Source organism: Canis lupus, chromosome 22 (genome assembly GCF_048164855.1).
Source record: "Canis lupus baileyi chromosome 22, mCanLup2.hap1, whole genome shotgun sequence".
NCBI classification, from domain to species: Eukaryota; Metazoa; Chordata; class Mammalia; order Carnivora; family Canidae; genus Canis; species Canis lupus.
The window spans coordinates 3,065,642-3,090,251 of NC_132859.1; the positions used below are offsets into that span (position 1 = coordinate 3,065,642).

The 24,610-nt window shown below is 45.7% G+C and overlaps 1 protein-coding gene across 7 annotated transcripts; it reads left to right on the forward strand.

Annotated features, from left to right (window-relative positions):
- Positions 1–1,013: 1,013 nt before the first annotated feature.
- Positions 1,014–22,953, forward strand: C22H3orf33 (chromosome 22 C3orf33 homolog). 7 transcript variants are annotated; one of them, XR_012014671.1, is made up of 6 exons: positions 1,014–1,183; positions 4,233–4,292; positions 7,743–7,890; positions 9,416–9,576; positions 11,833–11,968; positions 13,517–13,736. XR_012014671.1 is itself a non-coding variant. In XM_072792192.1 (5 exons), the coding sequence occupies exons 1-5, from the start codon at positions 1,043–1,045 to the stop codon at positions 21,472–21,474; spliced, it is 564 nt and encodes a 187-aa protein (XP_072648293.1). In that variant the 5' UTR covers positions 1,014–1,042; the 3' UTR covers positions 21,475–22,953. The 7 variants fall into 7 exon arrangements, 4 of the variants coding, with proteins under 4 accessions (XP_072648293.1, XP_072648294.1, XP_072648290.1 ...); XR_012014670.1 differs by having other exon boundaries at positions 11,833–11,954; XR_012014672.1 differs by having other exon boundaries at positions 11,833–11,954; positions 13,522–13,736.
- The last annotated feature ends 1,657 nt before the right edge of the window (positions 22,954–24,610 follow it).

The following is a 24,610-nucleotide window of genomic DNA, read 5'->3' on the forward strand; positions in this document are numbered from 1 at the left end:
ATAATGTAGAGCACAGTTGTATTAGGCTTACAAAGCAATTGTGCAAACTTTAAAAAACAATTTAAATTCAGTTTGCCAACACATCATATAACGCCCCTAGTGCTCATCCCATCGGGTGCCCTCCTCAGTGCCCGTCACCCAGTCACCCCATTGCCCCCCACCCCTTTGTGTGTTTCTCAGAGTTAGGAATCTCTCATGGTTTGTCTTCCTCTCTAATTTTTCCTCCTCAGTTTCCCCTCCTTCCCTTAAGGTCCCTGTCACTATTTCTGATATTCCCCCCACGAGTGAGACCATATGATAGTTCTCTTTCTCCCACGGACTTATTTCACTCAGCATAACACCCTCCAGTTCCAACCACATGAGAGTAAACGGTAGGGTCCTTCCTGCCCAGGGTACGCACCTCGGTATCCATCCCTCTGCCCGAGGACACCCGGCTCCTCCCACCGCTTGGCCACTGTGCCCATTGCTGGGGGCATCGACTGTGCAAACTTCAGGGCACATCCCAAGATACTGTGTGTGGTTATACTGGGGAGCGGGGGGGGCGTCCTGGATGACCCACGGCCTTTGCGCGTGGCAGGTGTGCAAGCCGCACCGAGGCCGCGCTGCCTGCAGCCCGCTGATCCGCTCCGCACCTGCTCGGCCCCAGGCCCCGCCCCGTACCTGCCCCGGGAGGCGGACATCTGGGCATGGGGGGGGGTCGCTGTCGCAGGTGTGCAGCCCCGCCCACAGGCCAGCGGGGAGCAAAGAGCAGGTCGCCGGGGTTCTCCCCCGCGGCCAAGACCAGGACCCTGCAGCGGGGGAGCCAGGGAGCCCCGCCCCCCGCGGACCACCCAGGAGCCCGCCCCCAGGAGCCCCGCCCCCAGGAGCCCCGCCCCCCGCGGACCACCCAGGAGCCCGCCCCCGCCTCCCCTGGAGCCCCGCCCCCGGCCCAGAAGCCCCGCCCCCCATCTGAGCCCCGCCCCCGGCCCAGAAGCCCCGCCCTCCTCCTCTGAGCCCCGCCCCCGCCCCGGGAGGCCCCGCCCGCGCGCCGCCCGCCGGGAACATGGCGGGCCCGCCTGTGGCCACCGCCTCGCGGCCTCGGGACCCGGACGGAGCGGCGCCCAACGTGGTGGCGCGGGTCTCGCAGTGGGCGGACGACCACCTGCGCCTCGTCCGGGTACCGCAGCCGCCGGCAGGACGCGCGGTGGGCGCAGGGGGGCGGGCGGGCCCGGGGGCTGCAGCGCGGCCGGGCTGGGCTGGGCTCGCCGCGCGGGAGGGGGCGGGGAGGGAGGGAGGGGCGCCCCGAGACGGGCCCGGCGGGGGAGGGGGCGCCCTGAGATGGACCCGGTGGGGGATGGGGGCGCCCCGAGACGGGCCCGGCGGGGGAGGGGGCGCCCTGAGAAGGACCCGGTGGGGGATGGGGGCGCCCCGAGATGGACCCGGCGGGGGGAGGGGGCGCCCCGAGACGGGCCCGGCGGGGGAGGGGGCGCCCTGAGAAGGACCCCGGCGGGGGGGAGGGGGCGCCCCGAGACGGGCCCGGCGGGGGGGAGGGGGCGCCCCGAGATGGACCCGGTGGGGGATGGGGGCGCCCCGAGACGGACCCGGCGGGGGAGGGGGCGCCCCGAGACGGACCCGGCGGGGGGAGGGGGCGCCCCGAGACGGGCCCGGCGGGGGAGGGGGCGCCCTGAGAAGGACCCCGGCGGGGGGGAGGGGGCGCCCCGAGATGGACCCGGCGGGGGGGAGGGGGCGCCCCGGGATGGACCCGGTGGGGGATGGGGGCGCCCCGAGACGGACCCGGCGGGGGAGGGGGCGCCCCGAGATGGACCCGGCGGGGGGAGGGGGCGCCCCGAGACGGGCCCGGCGGGGGAGGGGGCGCCCCGAGATGGACCCGGTGGGGGATGGGGGCGCCCCGAGACGGGCCCGGCGGGGGAGGGGGCGCCGCGAGACGGACCCCGGCGCAGCCCAGGTGGCCCCCAGCCCTCGGGGCCCGCCGGAGGGAGGCCGCGGTCCTGTGGGCCTGGTGCCCTGAGCGGGTGCGGCGGGGGGGCGGGGGGGGACGGGACTGGCGGTCGGTGACCCCGAAGGCCCGGCCGCTCCGACGATGGGGCCGCCCCTGGGTCCCTGGTGGTCCGAGCGGCTTCAGCGGGGTCTTGGGGTCCGTGGGGCGTGGGGTCGTCCGCAGGGCCCTGCGCACAGGTGAGGGACCCTAAGGGACGATGTGGACGTCACCTGGGCCGCGGGAACTGGCCGTGGCCCTTCAGGAACGAGCCCCCGTGGCCCTTAGGGAGCGGGTGAGGCCGGGGTGACCTGGGCCGAGGCCTGGGCCCAGGAGTCTCCCCTGGAGAATCCCGGAGGGCGGCGGGGAAATCAGCAAAACCCGGTGTCCTGGGGGCAGGTGGAGAGACTGCGGAGGGACTGATCAGCTCCAGAAACTTGTCGTGAGAAGGGGCCACCAGCTTCCGGGTGCACCCCGCAGCCCCGGCCAGCACCCCGGCCAGCACCCCGGCGCCTGCCCTCCAGCTCAGCTCGGGTCCCCAGGCTTCTGCCTTCCACGTGGGAAGCGCTGCAGTCGGTGGTGGCTGGTGGCGGTCCTGGAAGATAGGGACACCCGTGCTGAGTGACCAGGCCTCGCTTCTTCCAGGGAGGCAGAGATTGGCACATGAGTTATTTCAAGTAAAAAAAAAAAAAAAATGACTTCAATAGATTGAGAGAGGAAACTATTTAAATGAGCACCTGGGGGGACCCCTGGATGGCTCAGGGCTGAGCATCTGCCTTCAGCTCAGGGTGTGATCCTGGGGCCCGGGGATTGAGTCTAGCATCCGGCTCCCTGCGAGGAGCCTGCTATCTTTAAAAAAGCAAAATAAAATCTATCGGCACACAGCTGTATTACTCCAAGTACCCTGATCACAGAATGTATCCTTAGGTGTATTTCCTTTGTTTTTCTACCAATGGGAAATGCACAGAACAAACACAAGGCATGATACGTTGGTGATTGTAAAGCTTTCACTGCCTTATTTTATTTTAAAGATTTTATTTTACTATTGTTTTTTAAAATTATTTATTTATTCATGAGAGACACACAGAGAGAGAAGCAAAGACACAGGCAGAGGGAGAAGCAGGCCCCACACAGGGAGCCTGACATGGGACTCCATCTGGGTCTCCAGGACCACACCCTGGGCCAAAGGCGGGTGCCAAACCGCTGAGCCACCCAGGGATCCCCTAAAGATTTTATTTATTCACGAGAGACACAGACACAGGCAGAGGGAGAAGCAGGCTCCATGCAGGGAGCCCAATGTGGGACTCTATCACAGGACCCCGGGGTCATGCCCTGAGCAGATGCTCCACCACTGAGCCCCTCAGGCGTCCCACACTGCCTTGTTTTATGTTTCCCTGATGTTTGGGGCAAGATCAGAGGTGGATCTAAGTGTCTTCACTTCAACACGAAGACGAATCTTCGCATCCTCATTTCTTTCCATGTGTGTATTTTCAGCTTCATTGCTTACACACCGCGTCCTGTTTATTGAAGGGAAGCGTGTCAGGTTGTCCCTCTTGTTGAGGGAGTCGCAGGGTTCTTCTTTTTAAATTAAACTCTTTTAGGTCTATTTCAGTTTAAATGAAGCACTTTGAAACCATTGATACGCTCTTCCTTCCCGACCGTTTACCGCATACACATCTGAGGCCCTGGATTGTGAGGTTTCCATGGTCAAGTTTTTCTACCCGTCATTTACATTCCTGCTGTAGGCTCGTTCACGCGTTTAAGGAATTCATGGTTAAAGGGAAGAGTCAGGGATCCCTGGGTGGCGCAGCGGTTTGGCGCCTGCCTTTGGCCCAGGGCGCGATCCTGGAGACCCGGGATCGAATCCCACGTCGGGCTCCCGGTGCATGGAGCCTGCTTCTCCCTCTCCCTCTGCCTGTGTCTCTGCCTCTCTCTCTATGTGTGACTTTCATAAATAAATAAATAAATAAAATTAAAAAAAAAAATAAAGGGAAGAGTCAATGGAGAACAATACAATATTACGTATATAATTATTGTGCACACCAGCTTGTTTGGGAGGAAAAGGGGAAGGGTAATGAGTAGGTGGGCAGATAAGAAAGTTTGTTGAGAGAAATGGGCCTTTAGTTGACGGACGTGCCTTATTTGGACAGATGGGGGAAGGTCAGTCTGCCCCCCCCCCCCCCCCCGCTTCTAATTAGTACTTTTGCTATTATGAATAATAACCAGTAACAATTAATCCTTCAATCTCTTTTTGAAGAACATCAGCACCGTAATGGCCGTAGCTGGAACAATGTTACTTCTAAGAAGCATCCGGATGGTAAGTTAAAACATGAAGAAGGCCCTGTGATCCGCAAGCAACAGCTAATCTCTTCTCGTTTCTTTTTTTTTTTTTTCCTCTTCTTGTTTCAAGACCATTTTTCTCTCAAGCAGTGCGTCATCGTGTTATTCTCATTAGAAGTTTAAAATATTATTTTGGAACAACAAACCTATTTTAAGATCTTGGTTTAAAAGTAACACATCCATCCACAGGATTTTATGGAAAATGATGGCCTAGACTGTATTTCCATAATCACTTTTTTTTTTCGTGCTTAAAAAAGGAATCTGTAAAGGATTTAGTTGGCTAGAACGCTGTAATCACTAAATTTGCATTTCAGACGTGTTGGAATGTCTCAAAACCGTTTTGTATAGTGGTTTTAGATTTAGATCACAGTCAAATTATGTCCTTTAGCACTGAATAATTTATGCTTTCTCTGATTTGCAACAATCTGTGAGATCTTTTTAATGAATAGAGCAAGAAGTATGGTGTAAAAAAAATAATCTATGCTTTCCATTAGCATATTTTTTTTGCTGCTTCAGTAATGTTTTTATAATAGATATTGTGGAAAAACCCATTTGATGATTCAAGATTTATAAGTATTTTTATATGACTGATTCTTGTCACTGGGTGTAATTTTAGTGTCATGTTACAATTTGGAATGGGTTTACTGCATCTGCATATATGAATGTCCTACATTTCTGATCTCTATATTGTTTTTATATTATCGTTGATGGCGTGTTATTACTTCCTTCATGTCTTCCAACTGCTGCTTTTTCCCCCTGACTCCAGTATCAGAACTTTTATCTTCTTTTTTTATTGAGTACCTTGAACTCATTTTTAACCTTATATCTAATAATATGATAGGGTTTTTTCTTTTAACACCTCCATGATTTGTAAGTCATTTGCTTTTAGCTTATATATATATTTTTAGCATGGAACTTTTGAAACGTTGGTTCTTTTCATTCCACCTTTTTCTTTATGTTACAACCTATGTTCCATGACATTTATACTTTGAAGGTCTCAAAATTGTCAAAATATGAAATGATCTGATTAAGAGTTTAGGTAAAAATAATGCAGAGGGATTTTTTTTTAAATAATGCGGAGGGATTATTTCTCTTTTTAGCCCCTAGAAATTATATAAATCAACTATAGGTTGTTTTAAGTCATATAATATTAGGTATGTTATTAATGCAAATTACTTATTGATTAATATAAATCATATTGGTATGTTATGAAGTTACTCATTTTAGACTATGGTTCTGGTGTCTTTTTTTTCTTAGATTTTATGTTTTTTGAAAATAGTGACTACTGATGAGAAGAGCAAGCTAAGGAGGTAGAAAAAGAACATTGGAACATTAGGGAACCAAAAATTCTGTGGTGTAACAGTTGGAGAACTTTAGCTACAAGTAAGAGAAACCCCACACCATAGTGGCTTAACCGAGTTAAAAAGCCTTTTTTCTCACGTCACAAGACTTCTGGAGACAGGGTGCTGCTGGCATTGCTTCTCTGGCTCAGTGACAGAGTTTTAGGTCTGTGTGCTTCTGGATGTCTGTCCTCATGGCACAGAGTGGCTGCTTTATCTCCAAATAGCATATTCATGTTCAAAGCAGGAGGAGAGGGAAAAGGAAGGTGCCAGCCACGTCTTTTCCTTTTGTCTAGTAAGCAAAAGGTCTACCAGAAGCCTTCAGCAGACTTTTGCTTACATCTTTTTATCATATAGCCACCAGTAGTGGGAAAGGAAGTTGGGAAAGAAGCGTTTAGCTTTTCCATCCCTTACAGTGCTTGATGACAAGGGAGAGAGGCTTGGGAATGGATATTGCATTAACCAACCCCGGGCCTGCCACAAGGCACCCTAATAGCTCCTCCTCAGCTTTCTTTTATATTGTTGTTTTTCTCCTTTTTCCTCCTCCAGTGTTTATCAAACTCTCATATTCTTTCAATTTCTGGTAGAAAATTCCAACTTTCATATTTTAAAAAAATGATGATTGAGTTCAGCACTGTATTAAACACTTGATATATATAATTTCATTTAATACTTAGAATAATCCTATGAAGCAGTGTTTTTTTTTTTAAGATTTTATTTATTTATTTAGAGAGTGGGGAGGAGAGGCAGAGGGAGAGAAAATCTCAAGCAGACTCCCCAGTGTGTGCAGAGCCTGACATGGGGCTCCATCCCATGACCCTGAGATCATGATCTGAGCCGAAATCAAGAGTTGGATTTATAACTGACTGAGCCACCCAGGAGCCCCGGCCCCAACCCTTTAGCACTTACACTTTATCTTAAACCTCTTTATTGCTCTGCAGTTGTATTCTGGTTTTATGTATATTGTTAGCTCACCTTCCAGATAGTGCCTGTTAGGTCACAGAAACACAGCACCGAACTTTCTGCAGTTGAGGGATTACTGGATCTGGAAAAAGTAGATGCAGTGGGATCTGCCTTCAAAGGTTCTTTGCATCCACTGTGAATTCCTTGAGAATGGGAACATGGGTTCTACTTCAGTTTCTTCCCTCAGCTCCTTAATAATTTCTAAAACTCCAAACATCCAGGCACTCTTATGTCTTTTTATGTATGTCCTTTAATGAAAACACATAAAAACTAAAAGGGGGAGACGTTTGGTAATTGAAGAGATCTTGAATGAGCCTCTCTACTTCTTCTGAGTCTTGTCTTCCCTGTGCAAAATAGTTTTGGTTTTCTCATGTGATGTGGTTTCCAGGCTCTTTATCATCTTTTCCCCCTTATTCTAGCTTTGTTCCAGTTGGCGGAAGTCTTTTCTGAAATGCAATACCCAGTCTTTTATGAAACATGCGGTATTTTCCATTAGGGCCTGGTTTGGAGCAATGTCTTCCTCACCCTCTCTTGTCTTGGATCCTGTTCCTTACAGTTGCTTGGTGTTTGGACTTTGGTAGGGAGCAGAGAAGAGTGGAGAAGAGAAGGAATTTGTGTGGTTTTTTTTTTGTAGCCTTGCCACACCTTCACTCATTTTGAGTTCACAGTTAACTAGAACGTCTTAATCTTTTTCAAAAATGCTACAGTTTATTCTCTTCTATCCTTCATTAGTTTTGGAGAGTAAGGGGAAGACTTTTACATTTTATGCCATCATCCTAATTGTCAACGTCTTTTAAAATACTAAATCTAAATTTTAGTATTCATACTTTTTTTTTCAAAAGATTTAATTTTAAAGTAATCCGCATGCCCAAAGTGGGACTCTAACCCACAACCCTAATACCAAGAGTTGCATGCTCTACCAACTAAGTCAGGCAGGTGCCCCCCTCCTATAAACACTTTGATTAAATTGTACTAGGATATCGGTATAAAACTAAGGACCAAATTAAAGTTTTTCAGTGGTTATGTCTTCTTGTTAAATGTTTAGATGACAATTTGACATACTTAATTTTAAAATGAAAAGAATAATAAAATGTCATATACCTTTTTTTTTAATAAATTAACAGACATCAAAATTTACAAGTTCTTCAGATATTCCAGTAGAATTTATAAGAAAGAATGTTAAACTACGTGGACGATTACGCCGAATAACTGAAGATGGTTTAGAAATTGAGCATATTCCCATTACTTTACCTATTATATCTTCATGGAAAAGTAAGTAAAGTGCAAGAAAATGATACAGCTATTTTGGTATTTGTTAATTAGAAGTTATTTGTAAAATGGCAAAAAACGTCATTTTAAGTTTTAATAACTTTCCATTGTCTGTGAGAGAGTGCAAACTCTTGGCTTTAGATACTACAAGGAACTGTTTAATTTGGCTCCAGATTTCCTTCTCTCCTGCTTCCTCTTTTTATTCAGCCGTTCGCTATTTCATTCAGGCAAATGTATTCACAAATCCTGAGCAACTGCGATGTTCTGGGCCATGCGCTAGCTGTGCATGGGGTGAAGCCAACAAGACTGCTCTTTGGAGCTTACAGTCTTAACTGGAAAATAGACAGCAGACGAGTGAAAATTGTTCCAAGAGCTATGAGAAGGGACAGGTACTAGTCTGAGCATAACCGGGAGTCATGCGTGCGGGGAACACACGCCTGTACGTGGTCAGAGAAAGCCTCGATGGGCTGTTCCGAGATCAGAGACCTGAAGGATGAGGGGGGTTAGGTAGGGCCTGTGTGGGCGTGAGCGTGGCTTCCGGAAGCTCTCCATGACTCCCCAGCAGAATTAGCCTCTTTCTCTACTGCACCCACAATAATTTATACACCCTGCAGTTAGTACTTAAACACGTTTTCCTATAATCCTGCGTTTAGGTTTATCTCCTCCCCCTGCGCTAAGCATCTGGTGGGCTTGGACCCTTTCCTACTTAGCTCGTTATTCACAGTCCCTAGAGAAATGATTATTAGCCGACAGAGACTTGGTAAAACTCGTTGAATAAATTTAGTTATATTTTAAGTTCTTCTTCATATCATTTTTTTCCATATCATTTTAATTTTATAAAGAAAGGGGCTCTTATCTTTTACCTTCAAATGAATGAATATCACTCTGTCCAACAAGGTATGACTATAAAGGAATAAGATTGGGTTTTCTTTTCCCCCCAACATGCCTAACATGATCAGTTCTTTTAACAAATCAAACAGGAATTAAATAATTTGAATGACTCCAGTTCCCTAAGGAGAGAGAACCTGGGATGTTTGTCTGTCAGCCATTTTAATCTAAGCAGGATCGAGACTTCCTGGGTCCTCTACCTTCTCAGTTGTAGTTCTGTTGTAAAAATCTAAATCTCTTCTCTCTGAAACAGCGAGGACTCTTAGATGCTCAGGCAGCAAAGGCACCGACTGGGTTTGTCCAGGTTGTACACTGCACAACTCCGGGGGGGTATTCAGGGGGAACCTACTTCCGGGGGTCACGCAGTGCCACAGCACTGTAAATTGCCATACGTGTGTATTATTATTAATGGGTTCTCCATTTTGTTCTGGAGCTTCCTGGGATGGAGTTTTTACATTATTCCATTGTAACATGCTTGAGTTGCTGTAAAAGAAAACTTGAACACAGATACAAATCTAGAGGAGTCTGGGTGTTTGTACATAAACATGATCCAGCTGTTTTGGTGGGGGGCACGTGACTTTGAAATTTGCTTTTGCCACGTGGTATTAAAGCCAGACAATTTTCTACCTAACCTTTTTAGAGGAGCCCTGTGGTGTTCTGCTGGTTAAGCTGGCAGGAGTAGAACTCACTGAAACTGGGAAGTTGTGGTTACAGGAAGAGTTGAAGCCTTCCCAACTGCTATGGTTTCAACTTCTTGGAAAGGAGAATTCAGCCCTCTTTTGCTATCTTCTAGTGAATAAGGTAAGTAGTGTGAGGAAATAACGAGCCACATTATATTCTTTGTATTTACACATAAACATCATTAACCAGAACCTTGAATCTATAATGGGACTGAATTCTGGTCTTCACTGCTAGTCATAGTAATTATGTTTAGAGAACCAGGTCTTTTCATGCATGTATAAATTTTGTTTCTTATATATTAATATATACTTATTAATATATAAATACAGAAATACAGAAAATCAAGAAAATGGAAAAAACTTAAAATTATTAATGACTTTAGACATTGCTAATTTAAGGATGATCTTGATGTATTTACATGTACTTGAGTATAATACATCATCCTTGTTTGGACGCCTGGGTGACTCAAGCGGTTGAGCTTCAGCCTTTGGCTCAGAGTGTGACACTAGGGTCCTGGGATCGAGTCCTGCATCGGGCTCCCTGTGCCTCTCTCTGTGTGTCGCTCATGAATAAATAAATAAAATGTTTAAAAAAATATATCATCTTTGTGCTTAGAAACTGCTTGTTGGGTGAACCCTGTCAACTGGAAACCACAAAGAAGGGTGTTTTCTGAAGTAAATACTGCTCAGTCTTTGAACTTTAAAGTCGAGCATATTTAAATACTGTTTATGATCAGTAATGCATCATCTGAAAACTAAACTTTGTCTCAGAGTATTCTTACTGTTATGATTGGCCATGGCCACCGTGTACCCCGGAGCTTCATCACTGTTGCTGTGTCACTGTCCTGAGTCCTTGTGTGTCCCTTACTTTATGCTAATTTTGGTAGACAATTACTGAAAAAAGAAAGTACAAAGTAAAGTATTATGACAGGATTAAGAACAGTTTTATTTACTTTTTATTTTTTTATTTTTAAATATTTTATTTACTTATTCGTGAGAGACAGAGAGAAAGAGAGAGGCAGAGATACAGGCAGAGGGAGAAGCAGGCTCCATGCAGGGAGCCGACATGGGACTCGATCCTGGGTCTCCAGGATCACGCCCTGGGCTGAAGGCAGGTGCTAAACCACTGAGCCACCCAGGGATTCCCCAAGAACAGTTTTATTTTTAAAGTCCATTATTATATAACAAAAATAATCTGAAGGAAAAAATAACCTCATGTTAAGGTGACTAAAATTGTAACCACTTTAATTCTTCAGAGCGTTTTGAACTATTAATAGAAAGCCTAGGGATCCCTGGGTGGCTCAGCGGTTTGGCGCCTGCCTTTGGCCCAGGGCGCGATCTTGGAGACCCGGCATCGAGTCCCGCGTCGGGCTCCCTGCATGGAGCCTGCTTCTCCCTCTGCCTGTGTCTCTGCCTATCTCTCTCTCTCTCTCTCTCTGTGACTATCATGAATAAATAAATAAAATAAAAAAAAAAAGAAAGCCTAACGAAACTCATTAATCTCTGTATGCCCAGATCACATTTAGTTCTTTTAAAATAAGAATTATCCACACTGATAGGTTGAAATGGTTTACGTTTGAAAGTAAGCTGGTAGGGGTGCCTGGCTGGCTCAGTCAGTGGAGCATGCAAGTCTTGATCTTGGAGTTGTGAGTTCAAACCTCATTTGGGTGTAGAGATTACTTACAAATAACCTTTTTTTTTTTTTTTTTTTTTTTTGAAGTAAGTTGGTAAAACAAAATATATAAAGATGCCAAAGGTTTTACAAAAACGTTATCTTCTCTGGGCGCCTGGTTAGTTTAGTTGGTGGAGTGTGTGACTCTTGATCCTGGGGTCATGAATTAGAGCCCCACCTTGGGTGTAGAGATACTTAAAATTTTTTAAAGAAATATTGGGGCACCTGGGTGGCTTAGTAGGTTAAGCATCCAACTCCAGATTTCTGCTCAGGTCATGATCTCAGGGTACTGAGATCCAGCTGGCATTGGGCTCTGCACTCAGCAGCGAGTCTGCTTGATATTCTCTGCTTCTCCCTCTGCCCCTTCCCCTGCAGGTGCAAGTGCTGCAGGGGGAGGGATAGAGAGAGAAGCAGACTCCCCGCTTTTGCTGAGCAGGGAGCCTGATGTGGGGCTCTGTCCCAGGACCCTGAGATCATGACCTGAGCCGAAGGCAGCTGCTTAACTGACTGAACCCCAGGTGCCCCAAGTAACATCGTTAAAAAAATTTTTTTTAAAAAGCAAAAAAAAAAAAAAAAAAAAAAAGCAAAAAATAATAATAAATAAAAATACAAATAAAAAATTAAAAACTATTTTAAGTTCAGAAGTGTATATAATTTATTCTCAAAACCACCCTATGGAGTCACTGTTTTTACTCCCGTTTGCAGATGGGACTCAGGGTAATGAAGTGGAAGAGGCTGTATGCAGCCTAGCTCTTTCTGGCTCTCGAGCTCGCACTTCACCTTACATACTTTAGCTTGTATTGCTTCCTACGTGACCCAACTATGCGGTATGCAGACTCTGGTAATTTACATCTGTTCAGTTTTACTAATGTGTGAGATTGAATTTTAGTTATTCTGATTTTGGTTTAAGTGAATGAGCTCTTAAAATTCAAAACATTGAGAAATATATGATAAGCCTTTAAAATTGTATTTTTTGGGATCCCTGGGTGGCGCAGCGGTTTAGCGCCTGCCTTTGGCCCAGGGCGCGATCCTGGAGACCCGGGATTGAATCCCACGTTGGGCTCCCGGTGCATGGAGCCTGCTTCTCCCTCTGCCTGTGTCTCTGCCTCTCTCTCTCTCTCTCTCTCTCTCTCTGTGTGACTATCATAAATAAATAAATAAATAAATAAATAAATAAATAAATAAATAAATAAATGAAAAAAAAAGAAAAAAAAAAAAAGGAAGTGAGATGAAGGAAATTTCCTGAAGGATGAAGAGTCAAGGTCCAGGACTATTTTTAATGTTATTTTGTGGGAAGTTTTTTAAAAGTGTATTTACATACCAGCACCTTCCTACACACTGGAATTCTGAACCTAATATAATAATTCAGTGATGGGGCAGCCCGGGTGGCTCAGTGGCTTAGTGTCAGTTTCAGTCCCGGGTGTGGTCCTGGAGACCCAGGATCGAGTCCCACGTCAGGCTTCCTGCATGGAATGGAGCCTGCTCCTCCCTCTGCCTGTGTCTGTGCCTCTCTCTCTCTCTCTGTGTGTGTGTCTCTCATGAATAAATAAATATAATTAAAAAATAATAATTCAGTGATGATTCAGTTCATTTTGCATTTGTATACTTCTCGGGTTGTCTCTGGCCTTCTGTGGTTTTGCCTATATTGTGTGCTCCTTTCCCTCTCCAAACTGCAAACAAACTAAAACACTTTTTATACTTTATTAGCCTCTTTGGGTTAGAAGGCCTGTGAGTCTGTGGAGAACTATATGTTATAAAAGAGGCAACTCGGGGGGGGCTCTGGTGGCAGGGGCCTGGGATGAGCCTGAGCCCTGCCTCAGGTCTGCTCAGCGGGGAGGCAGCTTCTCCCTCTGCCCCCCTCCCCTGCTCTCTTTTCTCTTTCTCTCAAATAAATAAATAAGATCTCAAAAAAAAAAAAAAAAAAAAGAGGCAATTAACTTTGAACAAGGATCTCTTCTAGTAATGAAAATCTTGGGTTTAGCATTATGTGTTTTTAAACTCCTGGGGATTCTTTTGCTTTATGTTTTTTGGCTTTTCTCTGGAGGAAAAGTTGCTGAATGACTTTTTTTTTTTTAAAGATTTTATATATCTATTTATGTTTGAGAGAATGTGTGTGGGGGGGGAGGGCAGCAAGTGCGGGAAGAGAGTATCTCCCACAGACTGTGCACTGAGTATGGAATCCGACCAGGGCTTCATCTCATGACCTTGAGATCATGACCTGAGCCGAAATCGAGAGTTGGGCGCTTAGCCCACTGAGCCACCCAGGAACTCCTCTGAATGGTTTAATATAACTGCTTGTAAATAATATAAATTCTGAAGTTAAGAAGATGTTATGGGTGTAGTAGCAGTTTTCTTAAGTAATTGGATTGTGTTATTTTTTTTATTCAAGGGTAGATATTTTAGTGTGAGTCTGAATGAAGAAATTTTGAGAAGAGGCCTTGGCAAAACTGTTCTTGTTAAAGGGCTAGATTACGATTCTAAAATCTATTGGACAATTCACAAAAAATTACTTAAAGCTGAATTAACAGCCTTAAGAAAAGGAGAAGGAATATGGAAGGAAGAATCTGAAGAAAGTTATTTGGAAAAATTCAAAGGCTCCTGGAGAGAAATATGGAAAAAAGACAGTTATTTTAAAAAAATTGGGTCAGATTTCAATTTGAAAAAAGAAAGTTATTATGACAAATTTAGAAGGATTTATGAAGCATGGAAAGACAACATAAATAACTACTCCTTAATACTGAAGTTCAGAGAACTTATGAATCGCATACACTTCCGTAGAAAAGGATGAAATATTCCAAGAGGTCTGGAGGTGACCCACCCAGAAAAGAGCAAAATACATTTTCATTGAGTTGAAATGGAAATTTCTCCAAATAATTGAAGTTGCACTCTAACGGTATTTAAATATTTAAGAGATGATTGTTTTAAATGTAATATCAGAATAATTTAAGCAAACTGTGCTTACTATGCCTTGGGAAAAACGACATACTCTATAATGTTACCAGGATAAAGGTTGTATTCCTGTAGTGTTAATATTTGAAGAGAGAGTTTAACTATTGGATACTGTTACTTTAGTTATTTGGGGCAGCCAAATTTAATTTTTGTTGAAAGAGAATATCTGTTTATTCTTCCAGTTTTGATTACTTAAAATAAAATAACTCTTTATACATCATGTCTGAGGCTACTCTTTTCCCCTATCTGGTTTCTGACTGCTGGTGAATTTGGGGAAAAGCTACATGAGTACACGAGAAGGTCTCATTTCTAGTAATAAATAAAGAACGGCTAATTTCTACCTGTTGTTAGATGAAGGGGATAACCCTCTGGGCAGAAACATGAGAATAATTATAAGGACAAGAAGCAACGTGCTGAGATCAGTGACAGCACCCAAGACACAAAGAGTAGGGATATAACTTAGGACATTGCTGAGCTCCTGAAGTAGCCAATCTTTGAGATATCTTGCCTAATTCCTCGTGTGACATGGTAAATTTCTTTGTTTATGAAGCCAGTTTGAGTTGGTTTGAGGATCTGATCTGTACATTTACTTGCTGCTAAAATCATCCTAACACTATGTACAAGCTTCTTGCATAACAGCAGTGATCATCCCCTAACATCCACGATGTCTGTAGAAGGTTTTTTTTTTTTTTTAAGATTTTTTATTTATTCATTTATGATAGAGAGAGAGAGAGAGAGAGGCAGAGACCCAGGCAGAGGGAGAATCAGGCTCCATGCCGGGAGCCCAACGCGGGACTCGATCCCGGGACTCCAGGATCAGGCCTTGGGCCAAAGGCTGGCGCCAAACCACTGAGCCACCCAGGGATCCCCCTGTAGAAGGTTTTCTTGATGATCTGTGATGCCGACAAAAGTCAGAGGTATCATGAGGTCCAAGTAGTTGACTCCTGTTATTTTATTTTAATTTTTTAAAAAATATTTCATTTATTCATGAGACACCCAGCGAGAGAGGCAGCAACACAGGCAGACGACGGGGAAGCAGATTTCCTGCGGGAGCGCGATGCGGGGACTTGATCCTGGGACCCTGGGGTCACGACCTGAGCCAAAGGCAGACGCCCAACTGCTGAGCCTCCGAGGCGTCCCCAGTTGACTCCTGTTAGACTCAGTAATACAGCATGAGAACTTTATTGCTGCTTCCTGACTGCTGGTGAAAACGTAAAGTAGATTCCCCAACATTTTCTAATGAAACAGCATTAATTTTCAGTAAGGTCTCACATCTTCCACAGATTCTTTTAACTTCCATTCAAATAGCCTCGAGATATCAAATATTAAAATAGAAAAGATGATATCAATGACAGAAAACAGGGGAAGATGTTATTAATTAGCTAGATAGTTTTGTAAACTATGATGAAGTGGAATTGGATTAAGATATGATTCTATGGTTCAGTGTTTTTCAGGAAAGAAGGCGTTGTTCATCTAGAAATTAATCCCATGCCCTAGTTTGGGATCTCTGAGTGATCCGAATTCCTTTTGGTCAGGTCCAGATTAATTCTTGATGACCTGGAAGCGTAAGGCCAAATGTCAATGCACCCAATCCATGATATGGAGGGAAAATAGGATGTCAGTAGTTGCGAGCATGTGTCTTCTTCAGGCAGACAGGGATAATGTGACACCCAGGCCTGCAGTGTGTGAAATTCTTGGTCAGCCTTGGATGCTCCAGTTCTTCTCTCCAGAAGGTTTTTCCTTATCTTCCATAGCCTCTTCAAAGGATCTTCCATTAGGAGGAGGATCCACCCTTTGAGGGCTGGACAACTTTAGTAGCCCGTTTGGTTGATGTGGCTTCGTGGTCAAAGGGTTGAGCAATCACAACCCTTTTTTTCTCCCAGAGATTTAATCCCATGTGGCTTGGAGATCTGTTGGTTTGCAGGGCAGAAGGTGCACGTGGGGTCCTGCTGACCATACTTGTTTCTGTTCTGAGCACTATTACTTTGCTTTTTGTTTTTTAATTTATTTTTTTTAAAGATTTTATTTATTTATTCATGAGAGACACACACACACACAGAGAGAGGGAGAAGCAGGCTTCCTGCAGGGAGCCCGACGTGGGACTCGATCCCGCGTCTCCAGGATCGCGCCCTGGGCCAAAGGCAGAGCTAAACCGCTGAGCCACCGGGCTGCCCTATTACTTTGCTTTTTAAAGGACATGCTGGAGCAGTGTTTTTTGGCCGTAGGCCATGAAGCATCAGTGAGATGTGAAATTAATTTCTTGAGTTGCCATGATCTATTAAAAAAGAAAGAAAAAAGAACAGAACAGGGGCGTCTGGCTGGCTCAGTGGTAGAACGTGCAACTCTTGATCTTGGGGTCCTGAGTTTGAGTCCCATGTTGGGCTAAGAAAAACAGAACAGAATAAAATATATTGGAGGGCATTGCACATAGCAACGATAAATGTTATTTTGTTATTTTTTGTTGTTAAATTTGTTATAAATATATTTGAATACATGTTATTTTGTTATTTTTTGTTGTTAAATTTGTTATAAATATATTTGAATACATGTACTGGCCTGCAGTGCGAAAGTATATGGGTTACTGAAAAATCACTGCGGATCTCGTTTTCTAGCACTCTTTTGAAGAGGCCTGATGAAAAGATTTCCATAACTAAAGTGAGGGCATATAATTCAGGCAGAAGTAGAGTTTTTAAAAAATTGAGGTAATGGGATAATTACTTCTATTTTCTGTTTTGTTTTGGTTATCAAAACATAGCTTTAACACTTGGGCAGTGAAATTGAGAAATTAGTGCCCTCTTCTGTTCTTCCACAAACACTGAACACAGATCTGTTTTAGCATTTGCCACATTATAATTATTTCTCTGTCCTCTCTTCCAAAGTAGAATGGATCCTGCAACTCAAATCATACCTTATTAAATATTGGAGCATTTCTGCTCTCTCCACAGCATTTAGTTCAGTTTCTTGTTCGTTGGGAACTCCATGAATATTTGTTAAATTAAGGAATGAAATAAAGAATGAAGTAGACGGGGGCACCTGGCTGACTCAGTTGGTAGAACATGTGACTTGATCACAGAGGTGTAGGTTCCAGACCCACAATGGGTGTAGAAATTACTTAAAAAAAAAAAAAAAAAATCTTAGGGACGCCTGGGTGGCTCAGTGGTTGAGTGTCTGCCTTGGGCCCAGGGTGTGACCCCGGGGTCCCGGGATTGAGTCCCACATCAGGCTCCCTGCATGGAGCCCGCTTCTCCCTCTGCCTGTGTCTCTGCCTCTCTCTGTGTCTCTCATGAATAAATAAATAGAATCTTAAAAAAATATATAAAAAAAAATAGAATGAAGTGAACCATTCCTGTATTGCCTATTCATTTTGACCAGGACCTATTTTCTTTTCCTTCCTTCCTTCCTTCCTTCCTTCCTTCCTTCCTTCCTTCCTTCCTTCCTTCCTTCCTTCCTTCCTTCCTTCCTTCCTTCCTTCCTCTTTCTTTCTTTCTTTCTTTCTTTCTTTCTTTCTTTCTTTCTTTCTTTCTTTCTTTCTTTCTCTCTCTCTCTCTCTCTCTCTCTCTCTCTCTCTCTCTCTCTCTCTCTCTTTCTTTCTTTCTTTCTTTCTTTCTTTCTTTCTTTCTTTCTTTCTTTCTTTTTTTTTTTTTGATCTATTTTCCCAGTCTCCTTTTCCTCTATACATCTCATGATCCTACACTGTGAAGATTCATTTGCCTTTAGTGGTCTGAAAGAACAACTTTAAAACGTGTCAGATTTGAAAATGATAGTTATTTTGGGCAAATCAAGCCCTTAAATACATATTTAGCATAAACACATAAATGAAACAAAACTAACATATAACGTTTATTTATTTATTTATTTTAATTTTTTAAAATTTTACTTATTCATGAGAGGCACAGAGAGAGAAAGAGAGAGAGGCAAAGACGCAGGCAGAGGGAGAAGCAGGCTCTACGCAGGGAGCCTGGGATCACGCCCTGGGCCAAAGGTGGCGCTAAACTGCTGAGCCACCCGGGCTGCCCAACATACGGCTTTTAAAATGAAATTTTTCCTTTTACTATGTTTGTGTGGAAAAACCTAAACATTTGTCTTCTGGTTAAAAAAACAGGTGTTAGTAATACAGAGCAGGTATACGCCATTAGGATCCCAAATGGTACAGGAACAGGAGAATTTTCCTTATGGTATAAATCGCCTTCCCCGTCCTCAACTTTCAAAGCTTCAGAGATTGCGCTCTGGCTTAGCACTTTTATTTTTCCTCTTCACAATACAATTTGCTCCTTTGCCTGAGCTTCTGTTCAAGTCTACAGCAATGATGCAATGATTGCTCCAGGAGACGACTGGGCCGCAACTGGATAGGCTGTGAAGATCCATTTTTCTTTCAGTGATATTATGGGATTCTGCAGGAATTTTTAATGGTAGCGTGGGAGGAGGAACCCAGTATATTCCATCATGAAAAAATGTAATCTCAAAGTTTCAGTACTATTTCCTGGGCCCGGGAAAGTCCTCGAGTCATGTTGGTCCTGCCCAGCAGGCTCTGACCTCTTGAAAGTTGTAGATACTAGCTCTGTGGGAGGTCTTTCTGGAAACCAAACTCACAGAGCTGGGTTGTGAAGCTCTTAGGAGAAAGGAAAGGGGGCTCGGCTCTGTCTTTCTCTGACACTACTGTTGCCTTTACTCCCTGCCCCCCAACCACTGGGAGAAAAACCAGTTGAAAAATAGAAAATGGAAAAAAAATATATTTTTTGTTTTTAATCTTTTTAAGATTTAATTTATTCATGAGAGACATAGAGAGAGAGAGAGGCAGAGACACAGGCAGAGGAAGAAGCAGGCTCCATGCAGGGAGCCCAACGTGGGACTCGATCCCGGGTCCCCAGGATCACACCCTGGGCCAAAGGCAGGCGCTAAACCGCTGAGCCCCCCAGGGATCCCCAGAAGTTCACTTTAATTAGCATGATTTCTGCCTTTTAAAAAGTACTCGTTCTGGGGCGCCGGGCTAGCTCTTTGGGAAGAGCGTGCGACTCTTGATCTTGGGGTTGTGAGAGTGAGCCCCGCTTTGTGTGTAGAGATTGCTAAAAAAAACCCAGTATAACTGGGGTTTAAGAAAATCTTAGTTGAATTGAAGGACTTCACCTAGACGGTATCAAAGTAGGAAGCCTGGAGTTCTGAATTCCAGTATCTAGTCCGGGCTCTTTCCTGAGCTTGGCAAACAATTTAAACTGCATCTCTGTATTTGTAAGGCGAAATAGATAACAAATATATAACAAATATAACAAAAGATGCACTTTAAGATTTTTACTTATAAGCAATCTCTACACCCAGAGTAGAGATCTCGAACCCACAACCCTGAGATCGAGAGCCACATGTTCCACTGACTGAGCCGACCAGGCGCCCCTGCTTGTAATATTTTTGATATTTCCATATAGAAAGGGCAAACAATTGTATAGGCTTGATCTAGAGAAAATATGAAACGGCCATTTAAAATTGGAGCACTTTGGGCGCCTGGGTGGCTCAGTTAAGTGGCTGACTCTTAATTTTGGCTCAGGTCATGGTCTCTGGGTCCAGGGATTAAGCCCCACATTGGGTTCTGTGCTCAGCGGGGAGTCGGCTTCAGGATTCTCACTCTTCCTCTGCCCCCTCTCGCTGTTGTGCTCTCTCTCAAATAAATAAATCGTTAAAAAAATGAGGGAGCGCTTAAAAATGTTACTGTCTATTGGCAAGGAGTTAGCCCTACGTTTGTTTTCCTCTGGAGGCCAAATACATTTCAATGTGTGGACTTTGCTAGCATTTAAAAGCTTTAAATAGGGACGCCTGGGGGGCTCAACAGTGGAGCGTCTGCCTTCAGGACGTGATCCTGGAGTCCTGGGATCCGGCTCCCCACGTGGAGCCTGCTTCTCCCTCTGCCTGTGTCTCTGCCTCTCTCTCTGTGTCTCTCATGAATAAATAAACAAAATCTTAAAAAAAAAAAAAAAAATAAAAGCTTTAAATAGGTTACCAGTAACAGTAGTAATTTATTTACTAAATAATCTCTCCCCTGTAACGTGGTGCTCGAGCTCACAATCCCAAGATCAAGAGTTGCATGCTCCACCACCTGAGACAGCCAGGCACCCCTAAAACAGCACCCGACAACTCTGAGCGCTCATTTGGCGCGAGGCATTTTGCTAAGAGCTTCATCTGTAGTCTCCTTTAGCTATTTTGCAGGCGTGCGTTCCTTCCATTAACCAAGAGCACAGCACTGCCAGAATGTGTTAATTTATGAAGCAAAGTACTTCAGTGAATTTCTCACATTCCTGAATAGATAAAAGATGATCAAAATATTAATAATTGTTGAAACTGGGGGGATCCATGCATAGGGTTTCATCATACTCTTCTACTTTGGGGAACTCTTCCCAAGATCAGCCGTCCTGTCTATGTTCCTTTCTGGACGTTTCCAGCTGAGGGTAACAGTGGCTTACTTGCGGGGATGAATGTGTCTGCAGCCGGGGACAGAAAGATTGGTGGCATTTATGCTGCACCCCCCCACCCAGTTCTTCCAAACGCACACAGGAATTTTCTTCTCTCTCTCTCTCTCTCTCTCTCTCTCTCTTTATATAAATCTCTGTCATACGCATAGAAATCTGTGCAAAGGTGTTCAGGGCTTTCTTTGGTGGCAGGTTCAGGAGGTGGCACCGTTGGGGACCCTTGCTCTTTTTATCTCCCAGACTCCACTGCTACCTTCATTTGGGAAGAGCAGCTTCCTTCCTATGGGGGCCAGATCCTCCCTAACTCCACACAGTTCTGGGGGGGCTGCTACCCCAAGTGCCCCAGCTCCTGGCCGTAGGGCTGGGTGTGTAATCAGAGACTGGCCACACATATACTCTACTTGGTGTTGACCGCCTTCGTTGACCTGTGGATGGACACGTGACCTGAACCAGGTCAGTTAGGATCATTTCCTACAATCGTATTTACAGATGGTAAAATCAAAAAACAAAACAACAAGACACCCCCCCCCCCCACCAAAACCAACACCACCATCCCCTCCCCACCGCCACCACAAGGCCTCTCCCCTGGGATCACGAGCTGAGGTCATGGAGCTGTCCCTGGTAACGCTCTCTCCACCCACCGGCCTGTGGAAAAGCTCATCTATAATAGGAAAGAATAAGGTCAAAACATTGACAAAACCAGGGAGAAAAAGAGTAGGCTCAAGAGTGAGAATGAATGTGGGAAAGCAACGATGATGGTGCTTGGCTGAAGCACTGATCCTCTCCTCTCTGTTGCAAGATGGGAGTCAGTCCCCGGGCGCTTCCTCAAGTGAGTGGGTTGCGGTTCTGTTATTTGTATCTTGTTTGTATTTGTATTTTGTTATTTGTAAAGGTGGGCCCGAAGGAGAGGACAGCTACTGCTCGGTGCATCGGGGGTACCGGGTGAGCCCCAGCTGGGACTTACCATCGCGCAGTGTCTGGAACATGCAAGTGCTCACGAAATATGTGCAGAGAGAGAGAGAGAGAGAGAGAGAACTCCGCCTCTGTCCCCGTTAAGCCCTTTGGTGGTTTTACCTGACTTGTTGGTGCATCGATTGAAATAGAATATTTATCTCCTTCGCCCGCTTGACGGATGGGACTTGCAGATGGTTGCTGATTCCATCTCAGTGTGTCCAGTACGACTGTATTTGCAACTGAAAGCCCCGTTTTTGTACCGCCAGAAACATCAGCTTTCAACCCAGATTCCTAAGAATCTGGTTCTCCAAGAAGCCCTTGATGCCGCGCAGCACACGGGCCCGCCTCCGAGCACAGCCGTGGCTTACCCTTGCCAGCTCTCGGGCACCTTTACGGGAGTTGCCGTGATCCTGTGTCAGGCGCCCTGGTGATCAGGGCAGGGGTGACGGGTGGAAGTCGGGCAGCGATTTAGAAGGGCGGCCAGGCCGTGCTGTGCCAGTATAATTAATGAGAGTCATCGCTCTGGAAGCCAGAGGAGAGTGGGGGTGGGGAAGGAGGTCTCTCACCAGTAAATGGCATTTAAGAAAAATCGGTGCTTTCATGGCCCTTTTACTGCACAGACGAGGTTAAGTCAAAGGACCGCTGTAAAGGGCCTTGGGGAACTCTCTGCACGGAGGGGGGTCCCCGAGCCGCCGCCTGGGGAAGCCAGGAGGGTTGAACCCCAGGCTTTCCAGCGGGTCTGATTTCAACCTTGAATTGAGCTGCCAGCAGGAGTCCCTTATACTCCTGGAGTAGGAAAAGGGGTGAGTCCTTAAAAAAACGCCTGTAGTTTGGGTGACCCAGAGACCACCCAAAAAAGGTACTACACTATAAGACCTGCCCAAAGAAGTGTGAATCCCAATCCCATTGTTTTCCCCAGTTCCCTTGTAACGGGTGAAGGAAGGGGGTGTTATTTGTTTTGTTTTTCTATTGACTATTCGGTAACCATGGAAGGGTTTGGGTAGCCTGGAGAGGCTGCGTACTACCCACTGTCTAATCCCTTTGTTATCATTCCCTGGGATAGTCACCGGCGGGGAAAAGTAGTTCTTGTCTGGCTCCCAAACACTTAGCAGTGTGACAATATTTTCTTGGTTTTAGTTAGTGATTTTTCTCTGATTGATGGTGTTTAAAAAAAAAAACCTCAGAGGGAGAAGCTACATGAAAAGATTTATGGATATCTTCATGTGTCTTCAACACTTAAGACCATGATTAAGTATGATTCACACGAAGGGAGGGAGAAGGGCCAGCAGATGGGGTTTGGGCTGTTATCTCCAATGCTCGATTTGAAAAAGAAGGGGTGGGGAGCGGGAGTGTTGGGTGGTATTTGCCTCGATTTCGGTAGGTCTGAAGTATTGCCTAGAGAGAAAGTTTTGAAGCTCGTAAAATTGCGGACATCGATTAACACTTTCAAAATAAAGACTCTGACAAACAAGTGCTCCTGCTGTGAATTTTGTGTCTGGGCTTATTTTAAGGCGCGCATCTGTGGATTTTCAGGGATAAGAAAGACAAGACGGGAGGCTTGGAGTGGGTAACCTCCGTGGTTGTGTGCGGGGTCGCCTTGGGGTGTGTGTGTGTGTGTGTGTGTGTGTGTCTTATTCTCTTTTTGGCCTTCCTGTTCACCATGGAGATGACCAGCAAAACAAACCTCTAAAAACCATCTATTTGTATGCAAAGCGAGAAGCAATTTGGGAGTAGGAGAGGAGTTACCTGTTTAATTTCTTATACATTGAGGATTTTCCTTTGGACATGTTAAAAAAAAAAAAAAAACGACTTAGGAAGTTTTCTTTCTTTGGAGCCAAGGAACCTTATATGTCTGTTTTCCAAATTGGATTTTTCTTGGTACCCTGGCATGAAGAAATTCAAGGGACTACTCTGGTGGCTTTCTCTCTCTCTCTCTCTCTTTTTTTTGAGAGTCCAGGATTGCTTTCAGGATAAAGTTTCTCCTCGCCCATGGTGCTTTGCTGTGACATTGTAATTGCCTCCGTTGAATTGAATAATACAAATGGGTTGTTTCTATGGCATCGGCTAAGTGGGATGAAAAGGTGAAACCCTAGATGTTGCGCTGGGAGGTCACGGTGCACCCCCCACCCCACCCCCACCCCCACCCCCCTGCACTAACCGCCCTGCTCTCCTCGCCCGGCCGCTCGCTTTGCAGCTTCCTGAGCAAATTCACGCATGAAAAAGAAAATGACTTTAGTTTATGTTGTCACTAAGCCCAGAAAAATCCCTGCGCACCCGGGGCTGCCAGCTTTCCTAGGACCTTCTTATTGGTGGAGAGTTTTAAATTGAAGGTGAGCGAGGAGCGGAGACTCCAAGTCCCTCCCAGCCAGGCTTTGAACTAACAATGGGGCAGGTTGAATGAAGGCTGAGAACTGCAAATCCTGGAATCCAGGGGCCGGATCCCCCCGCGGCTGCCGGGCCCGCGCTTCCTCGCTAGCTGCGCACCTACTGTGTGCCCGCTCCCCTCCGCCGCCGCTCTGGGCCTCCCGTCAATCCACTGAGTCACTGAGCCGTGTAGGAGAAGCGTCTGGAAGAAGAGATGTGCGGGGCACGGGGAGGGGAGCAAGAGTGCTGCCCACACTCCCTCTTAGGGCAGGTCTCCTCGGTCACAGCAGCTTCATCGATGCTATCTTCTTCTTCTTCTTTTTAAAAATTTTTTTAAAAATAAATATTTTTTATTGCTGTTCAATTTGCCAACATATAGCATAACACCCAGTGCTCATCCCGCCAAGCGCCCCCCTCAGTGCCCGCCACCCAGTCACCCCCACCCCCCACCTCCCTTTCTACCACCCCTAGTTCGTTCTTCTTCTTTTTTTTTTTTAAAGATTTTATTTATTTATAAGAAACACACACACACAGAGGCAGAGACGCAGGCAGAGGGAGGAGCAGGCTCCCTGCAGGGAGCCCGACGCGGGACTCGATCCCAGGACCCCGGGGTCACGGCCTGGGCCGAAGGCAGGCGCTAACCCGCCGAGCCACCCAGGGGCGCCCAGGCAGGTAAGCTCAGGTAAGCGCAGGTAAGGCCAGGTGGGCGGCCCGCGACGCCCTTCGCGGTGAGGCTCTGACCCTTGAGCTGCAGCTGCAAGCGG

What these genes read in the sequence shown, in the direction of transcription:
- C22H3orf33 (XM_072792189.1), top strand. Translation starts at nt 1,043, where the DNA reads ATGGCGGGCCCGCCTGTGGCCACCGCCTCGCGGCCTCGGGACCCGGAC. An exon ending in TATTATATCTTCATGGAAAA is followed by an intron (nt 7,891 to 9,415) that starts GTAAGTAAAGTG and finishes TAACCTTTTTAG; the next exon opens with AGGAGCCCTGTGGTGTTCTG. An exon ending in GCTATCTTCTAGTGAATAAG is followed by an intron (nt 9,577 to 13,516) that starts GTAAGTAGTGTG and finishes TTTTTATTCAAG; the next exon opens with GGTAGATATTTTAGTGTGAG.